The sequence below is a fragment of the Mauremys mutica genome, chromosome 6 (genome assembly GCF_020497125.1).
Source record: "Mauremys mutica isolate MM-2020 ecotype Southern chromosome 6, ASM2049712v1, whole genome shotgun sequence".
Classification (NCBI taxonomy): Eukaryota; Metazoa; Chordata; order Testudines; family Geoemydidae; genus Mauremys; species Mauremys mutica.
Window position 1 is genome coordinate 134,597,814 of NC_059077.1, and position 8,270 is coordinate 134,606,083.

General features: G+C 47.3%; 1 protein-coding gene across 1 annotated transcript; it reads right to left on the reverse strand.

The window, feature by feature from the left end:
- Nucleotides 1-2,467: 2,467 nt before the first annotated feature.
- Nucleotides 2,468-7,977, reverse strand: LOC123373383 (zinc finger MYM-type protein 1-like). Its single transcript, XM_045022396.1, has 2 exons — nucleotides 7,927-7,977; nucleotides 2,468-4,825 (listed from the first exon to the last, which is right to left on the reverse strand). Exon 2 carries the CDS (start codon nucleotides 4,805-4,807, stop codon nucleotides 2,633-2,635), a length of 2,175 nt encoding a protein of 724 aa, XP_044878331.1. The 5' UTR covers nucleotides 4,808-4,825; nucleotides 7,927-7,977; the 3' UTR covers nucleotides 2,468-2,632.
- Between the last annotated feature and the right edge of the window lie 293 nt (nucleotides 7,978-8,270).

Consider the following 8,270-nt stretch of genomic DNA (forward strand, 5'->3'; position numbering starts at 1 on the left):
TCCCTTAGAATCACTGAGGACATTCGGGTTTGTCCTTTTTGTTTCACCTTTTCCTCCATCCATCCCTCCTTTCTCTTCCTCTCTTGCTTCTTTTCTCCTTTCTCCTGTTCCCCTCCTAACACCAGCAGAGGGTGTGTGTGTGTGTGTGTGTGTGTGTGTGTGTGTGTGTTGCGGGGGAGTGCTCGGCAGCTCTCACTGTGGGAGGTCCACCCAAAACGGTGGAGCTGCAGTAGTGCTGGGGCAGTGATCCCCGCCAGTGACCTGGGCCATCCTTTGAGCTCTCTGGTGAGACCTCTCAGCCTCCCATCCTCAGTCTCTACCCTGATTATCTGAGCAGGGGGTTAATGACAGGGAGGAGACTCAAGGCCTTTTTGTTCTCTTTTAAGACCAAGTAAATAAGTCATAACCACTTATATGTTTGATGGATATTGCTGCTTCTCTGCATTAATTGTCTCTGAGCAGTTCATGATTCTCTCTAACTTTGCAGTTCTCCTAAAATACTGGATGAATTATTACTATGCATACTTGTTCCTCTGGAGCTCATATGAGAGCACTTTCTTGAGGTCATTCAATGTATGTAATTCAAAATCCGATGGCTAATTTGACAATCAGGGCTCTGGGGGTCCTATTCCCAATTCTGCCATTGACTGGCTGTGTGACCTAAGACAAGTCAGTTCTCCTTTCTCAGCCTGAGCGTCTCCCTCTTTCAAGTAGGGGTAATAATGATCCGCTCCTACCTACCTCAACACACTCACTCTTCCCCAACACACACACACACACTGTCTCTCCCCACACACAAACAGTCTCCACACTGCAGCTGAAAAGCAGCTGGCAATCTAGTAGGATGACCCTGGAACAATGGGATAGAGAAACCTGCATCACTGAAAGTGCAGCCACAAAGACACCACACACCAGCTTCCCCTAGCTGGCAAGTATCACACCTCCACAGAAAGATCCCTATGGTATCGTAGGCCAGCTTCCTAAGGCCTCAGCCTCAACCACTTAACATAGGGGCCTTTCTACACTCTGGTTCTGTTCTCACTGAAGGATCATTTCCAATTGTTCGCTCAGACCAGCTTGCCCAGCACCCTCTCTGCTGTGCAGCTCTATATGTGTGGCCATCGCTGAAAAGCAAGAATTCCTGCCCATTTCCCTTCTGGCTGGAGCATGGTTTGTGGTTAATGATGTTGCTGTAGATTGTTTGCTTCCTGCCTTGGCAATTCAGACAGTCCCTTTTCCCAACATATCTCCAGCACATCAGTCCCTGGCTGGGTCTCCTGGGCAGTGGAAAACATCCCTTGTTTGGTGCTGCCAAGGGGATCGTGCAGAGCTGAGATGTCTCTCGGTTTGGATCAAAGGGGAATGTTGGATGGAATATATCACACAACCGTCCCTGCTACGCAGAGCCCCATGGGGAGAATGTAGAGAAGGGGGAGTCATTTCTCCCCTGCACTCCCAGAAGAGTTGCTAGGACTCCTTCCTGCCAGCTACTCACCCCTGGCTTCATCCTTAGCTCCTAGGATCTTCCTGCTCCAAAGGCTCCATAGTCCTGGGGTGGGGCGGGTGTCACTGCACAGTCTGAAACACAAGGGAGGTTTCTGGAATTGAAGGAAGGAGCAGAAAACGGAGAGGAAAGAAACAGAGAGAAAAAGCCTCGTCTCTCGCCCCTCCCCCTGCCTCCCCCATCAAGAAATGTTACCAAGGACCAGCGTTAGGGGAAATGGTGCCCTGGGCAAAACTTGTACTTTGGCAAAGTTCTTGGTTCAGGCTTGTAGCAGTGATGGAATAAACTGCAAGTTCAAATCAAGTCTCTGGAGAACATCCACAACTGGGATTGGCCATTCAGTCTTTGTACAGTGCAGGGGGTTAATGACAGGGAGGAGACTCAAGGCCTTTTTGTTCTCTTTTAAGACCAAGTAAATAAGTCATAACCACTTATATGTTTGATGGATTTTGCTGCTTCTCTGCATTAATGAGGCAAGTATGAAGCCTCATTCAAAGAATGTGTTTACCCCAAAAGTAGCTAGTGTGTCATACAGGAGGCCTGTGATATCCAGGGGTCAGATTAGATGCTCTAAGGGTCTCTTCTGGCAATAAACTCGACTAATTTCTTTAAAACTGAATGTAGCATTGGGAGCAGCAGCGTCTGATGTTTTCCTGTCTAGCCGGCTTGCTTCCTAGAACGAATGCTCCTTGATTGGGTGATCCACAGGGAGTAGCTCAAACCTTCAAAGTGCCTGGCCAGGGGCAGGACATTAGACCAGCAAGGGAGGGGTGTGGCAGTGACATCACAAAGGCCTTTTGCAGGGGCTCAGACCATAGGCGGCAGGTTTGTATAATTTTTGGTGGGGCCCAGAATGGGTGTAATCTCCCTCTCCCCCCCCCCCCCCCCCGCCCTGTAAGATGATATATATATTTTATTAAATAGTGTAAAAATGGATTGGAAGCCATAAGCGTTTAAGTTTCTTTTTATTGCATAATATCACTATAATAAAAAATTATTTAACTAAGAATATCAGTAATTAATACTCTTTTGAATATGGAAACGACCATACACTGTTTATTCAATAATCCTCAAAACAAATACTTTCTAAAATTGCAACAAATATAGCCCCTTCTTTTGTGATGTGCTTTAGGAGGCAGCAAACACTTTTTGTCGTTGTTTGGTTCTTGAAATGAAGTCATCCAGGAGACTTGCAATGTCCAATTCAGAGGTAAAGTTTTTATGAACGTGCAGAAATGTCAAGTGATTTAGACGTTCTTGGCTCATTGTTGTTCGCAAATTATTTTTCAGTCGGCGCAAGCAACTGAATGATCGCTCAGCGGTGCAGGTTGTAGTCGGAATTGTGTAGAATAATTTCAGGAGAATTGTAACTTCTGACAACAGGTCACTTAAGCCTTCATTTTGTTTTAGAAATTGCTTCACTTCACTCACTGAAGTGAGCTGGCAATTTCTCAATCTGCAAATATCACTCAACATTTCTAAATGAAGAAATAGTTTCTCCATGTTGATGTCACCATGGAATGCTTCACTTATTTGGACAATGTCCTGTTTTGAGCCATTTGCTGCCTCAGTTATAAGCTTCTCCAATTTTACTGCGAATGTAAAGCTTTCTGTTGAAAACCTCTGTTCAATTGCAACTTTGCAAGCATCAATGATCTCAACATATTTTTTATGAAAATAATCTTTAGGGTCACTGAAGGTGTGAGGAAGGCTTCCATGGTCGAGCCATCTTGGAGGTTTGCGTTTTCTTGGGAGTGTAGGCTCATCTAAATAAAGATTTCTTGCCTTCTCTACCGTTGTTTCCCAAAAGCGATTGTATGATGAGTCAGTACGCATCCCACTCAACACCTCTTGCAATAGGCCAACTTTCTTCATAACGCTTGTCAATGACACATTTGGGCTTTGAATTTGTGCATTAGCTTCTTCTACCGGACCCATGGCTTTCACAAGAACTGTTAGTATAAAGTATGTTGAAAAAGATTGAAGTTGCTTTGAGAATCCACTACATTTTAAGCCAAATTCATCAGAAGAGTAACTAAGTTCATCTAGGCAGTTCATCATGGCCTTGTAGTTTTGGAGCAGTGATTTAATGCTACTAATCCTTAGTGTCCATCTTGTTGGGCACAATGGTCGTAAAGAAGGTTCTCCTTCACTCTGAAACTCTCTGAATGCTGCCATACGTTTTGGTGACTCCCTGAAGGCATTGATGAGATCTTTCACCATAAAAAACATATAACGACACTCTTGAATATTATGCAGGGCATCCTGCGTGGCAAGGTTAAGAGAATGTGCAGCACAATGCACAAATTCTGCTCTCGGCTCTCGTTCCTTCACTCTGGCTTGGACCCCAGTAAATTTGCCAGACACATTACTGGCTCCGTCGTAACACTGCCCCCGGCAATCAGAAAAGGGCAAATCACACCTGAGAAGTGTATCTTCCACAATTTTGAAAAGAGAAGCAGCATCCATTGTGTCAGTTTGGTAAAACCCAATAAACTCCTCATAAATCTCCCAGTCTTCACTAGAAAAGAACCTTAAAGAAAAACTTACTTGTTCTTTTCTTGACAAATCGGTAGTCTCATCCATTACAATGGCATAAAACTTAGAAGCCTTTATCTTTTGCACAATTTTTCTTAGCGCCATCATTGCCATCATTTCGATTATTTCATTAATAACCTCATGTGATATCCACTTGTATTTTGTGCGATTGAGCCACTGTCTCAGTTCCTCAGAATCTGTACTGCGTAGCAACAAGAGCTGCATCAAATTTGAATCACTGTCATTATGTCCACGTAGTGCTATTCCTTGTTGAGCTAGGTACTGAACACTGGTAAAAATGTTGTGCAGTGCAATCCTAGCTGACTGCGATTCTTTTCTGTAACTGGCTGACACTAGTGCAGAAACATTTACCTGTGATTGCAGAGCAGCATATTTCATTACTGCTTCCTTGTGACAGGAGGATTTTTCGTGTGATGTAAAACCACGCAATGCATGTTTCCAATTTTGAAATCCAGATGAAATAAATGTTGGTTCAGCCTTCGTAGAAAATATTAAGATCTTCTTTTCAGAACAGTTTTTGCAGACTGAGCAAAAAGCTCTGTTTAATTTGATATTGTACTCCAACCACTTAAATCTTGATAGCCAAGATTGCTGAAAACTCCTTTTCTTATCATCTTGTGGATTTGCCACTTCTTTCTTTTGTATAACTTCAGTTTCAAAGCTGGGTGTTGAACTCAGGCCATCACTTGATGAATTACCCTTTTCTTCTTTTTCTCTGGGTAACTTTATTAAGAATTTATCCATTGTTGATCATTAATGGTCCTACAAATCAAGAATTTGTTGTTGGGATAAAATGAAGCTACAACACGTCGGTGCCACAAGATTACAAGGGTCAATTAAAAGTGGAAAGTCAGAAGCAGCACTTGCCTGCTTCAATATATTATACTTTGTTGTACCTGTTGTGATGAAGTGGGAATGTTCTTAATGTTTTCTCTGAATACTGTGTGAGTGCCTCAGTTTCCCCCGCAAGGTGCCAACTGAAGGTGTTGGGATAAAGAAATCAGGTGGCCTCCTGGTCTGGAAGAGACACAAAGGCCAGAGGAGGGGCTAGAGGGACTGTCAGTTTGGAGCTGGCTGGGGAAAGAGAGAGGCACCCAGAACTTGGGCTGGGTTCTGACTGAGGGGTCCTGTTTTCTGTACCTACAAGCTCTGTTTTAGACTGTGTTCCTGTCATCTAATAAGCCTCCTGTATTACCAACTGACTGAGAGTCACGTCTGACTGTGGAGTTGGGGTGCAGGACCCTCTAGCTTACCTAGGAGCCCCACCTGTGCGGACAGCGCATGCTGAATGCTCCGAGGTCAGACCCAGGAAGGTGTAAGCTTCTTGCCCTGGAGACAGTATGCTCAGAGAGAGGAGGCTCCCCCAGAGTCCTGACTGTCTTTGTATGGAGTAGTTCTAGAGCAGGGGTCACCAACCTTTCAGCAGTGGTGTGCTGAGTTTTCATGCATACGCTTTAATTTAAGGTTTCATATGCCAGTAATCATAGATTATTAGGGTTTGAAGGGATCTCAGGAGGTTATCTAGTCCAATCCCCTGCTTATGGCAGGACCAATCCCCCAATGGCCCCCTCAAGGATTGAACTCACAACTCTCCGTTTAGCAGGCTAATGATCAAACCACTAAACTACGACCCCAACCCTCCCCCCAATACATTTGACTGTTTTTAGAAGGTATCTCTATAAGTCTATAATATATAACAACTACTGTTGTATGTAAAGTAAACAAGGCTTTCAAAATGTTTCAGAAGCTATATTTAAAATTAAATAAAAATGCAGATCTTATTAGTTTACTGTGATCCTTTCCTTTGCTTTTCCTTGTTGAGTTTTCCAATGTCTGGTGGCACCTATTTAGATACTTTAAGTTGCACACAGGCTTCTGAGTTATAATTTGATAACTGGCTGGCAGGAGGTCAGAGGCTGGAACCTCAGATTGGCAGCTGTGGTGAGTGGAGTTGGTGGCTGGTAGGGCTGAGCAGGGCAGGGGGCCTGCGCTGAAACTCCAACTGGAAGCAAGGTGAGTGGGGTTGCGGGATCTCTGGCTAGTAAGGGCCAGCAGAGGGAACCCCAGAACGAGGTTGGGCTGAGCAGCTCAGCCTGCACCACATGCCATGAAAAATCAGCTTGCGGCCAACCCCTGTTCTAGAGCATCCCAGCATCCTCTTCTACACCATGCGCTTCCCGAAAGTCTGCACAGGGCACTGACTCTCCCTCCTCTCTGGCCTTTGTCTTTTTTCCAGGCATTAGGAGGCCACCTGATCTCTTTGTTCTCCAACACCTTCAGTTGGCACCTTGCAGGAGAGTGGCCCAGGCCATCAGTTGCCTGGAGGCAGGGTTGCAGCCCTTCTCTGTGCAGACACCATCACACTGGCCCTCTAGGGCTTTACAACAATCACACCCCTTTATCCCACCATCTAGAGCCTTAAGAAATACATTGGGGAAACTGAGGCACACAGACAGTATTCAGAGAAAACACCTGTATACGACCAGTTACATACTTTGAAGGGTGTAAAATAATCAAATATTGTGCTAAATACAATGATACTCCAAACAGCTTCAGTTGGCACCTTGCAGGAGAGTGGCCCAGGCCATCAGTTGCCTGGAGACAGGGTGTTGGCCATTCTCTGTGCAGACAGCATCACACTGGCCCTCTAGGGCTTTACAACAATCACACCCCCTTATCCCACCATCTAGAGCCTTAAGAAATACATTGGGGAAACTGAGGCACACAGACAGTATTCAGAGAAAACACCTGTATACGACCAGTTACATACTTTGAAGGGTGTACAATAATCAAATATTGTGCTAAATACAATGATACTCCAAACAGCTTCAGTTGGCACCTTGCAGGAGAGTGGCCCAGGCCATCAGTTGCCTGGAGACAGGGTGTTGGCCATTCTCTGTGCAGACAGCATCACACTGGCCCTCTAGGGCTTTACAACAATCACACCCCCTTATCCCACCATCTAGAGCCTTAAGAAATGCATTGGGGAAACTGAGGCACACAGACAGTATTCAGAGAAAACACCTGTATACGACCAGTTACATACTTTGAAGGGTGTAAAATAATCAAATATTGTGCTAAATACAATGATACTCCAAACTGACCACCAAATTTAAGTTGCATGTTTTTCCCCTCAGGTGAGGGTTCTGGGGTGGGGCTGGGGATGAGGGGTTCACAGTGCAGGAGCGTGCTCGGTGCTGGGGGTGCAGGCTTTGGGGTGAGGCAGGGCTGAGGATGAGGAACTTGGGGTGCAGACAGGCTGCCCCAGGGCTAGGGCCAGAGAGGACTCCCCATCACCACCACTGGCAGCAGCAAGCTCCAGGGGAGGGACCCCTCCTCTCCCCCCTGCCCCCCACAGCACACTCACTCTGCACCACAGTCACTGCATATGTTCCTTCCTAGGGCCCCTCAGGTCCAGAAAGCCCACTCACCTCCCCTGTGATGGGTACTAGGGGGTGGGGGTTGCCATCACAGGTAGCCTTCCATGTTGCTGCCCCTCACCATAACTTCACTGTGGATGGGGCTGCCCCTTGTCCAGCATGGGGCAGAAGTGGGGTCTGCATGGTGATGGCTATGGGGCAGGGGAGCAGGGTGTCATAAAATTCACCCAAGCCCCAGCTGCTCAGGTAGGTCTATGAATCCCCCTCCCCCATCTGCCCTGTGGTGGGTGGATGCTGGAGGGGAGGGGCACTGCCTTCACATATGGCTTCCTGCCTCCCTGACCCCTGCTGCAGCCTGCAGCCCCTCACCGTAGCTTCAGTGGGGGGGGGGGGACGGTGGGAGGGGATGGCATGGGGCTGCCCCTTCCCCAGCATTGGGCAGGAGTGGGGGCTGGGGGGGGAATCATAGGGTCAAACACTCACGGAAGCCCAGGACCTGCTCAGGTGGGTGAGGTCAGTCTCCGAGTCCTGGCCAGAAGTGCCCTTTGCATCTCCTGCAGGTAGGGGGAGGGGAGGGACGCCAAACATGGCACAGCCCCCTCCCCTCCCCCGGCCGGTGCTCCAGCAAGCAACAGCAGCCGGCAGCAGCGGAGGCAACAGGCAAGGCAAGGGAGAGAGACATGCCTGCGTTTAAGCCTCCAGCCTCTGGGGTGGGGTGGGGTAGAGGAGAGGGCTGCCACCAGCACGGCGGGCCCCCCTCCCCCTCCCCCTCCCTCGGAGATGGTACAGTCGAGACACACAGACGCAGCTGCCTGCGTTCAAGCAGT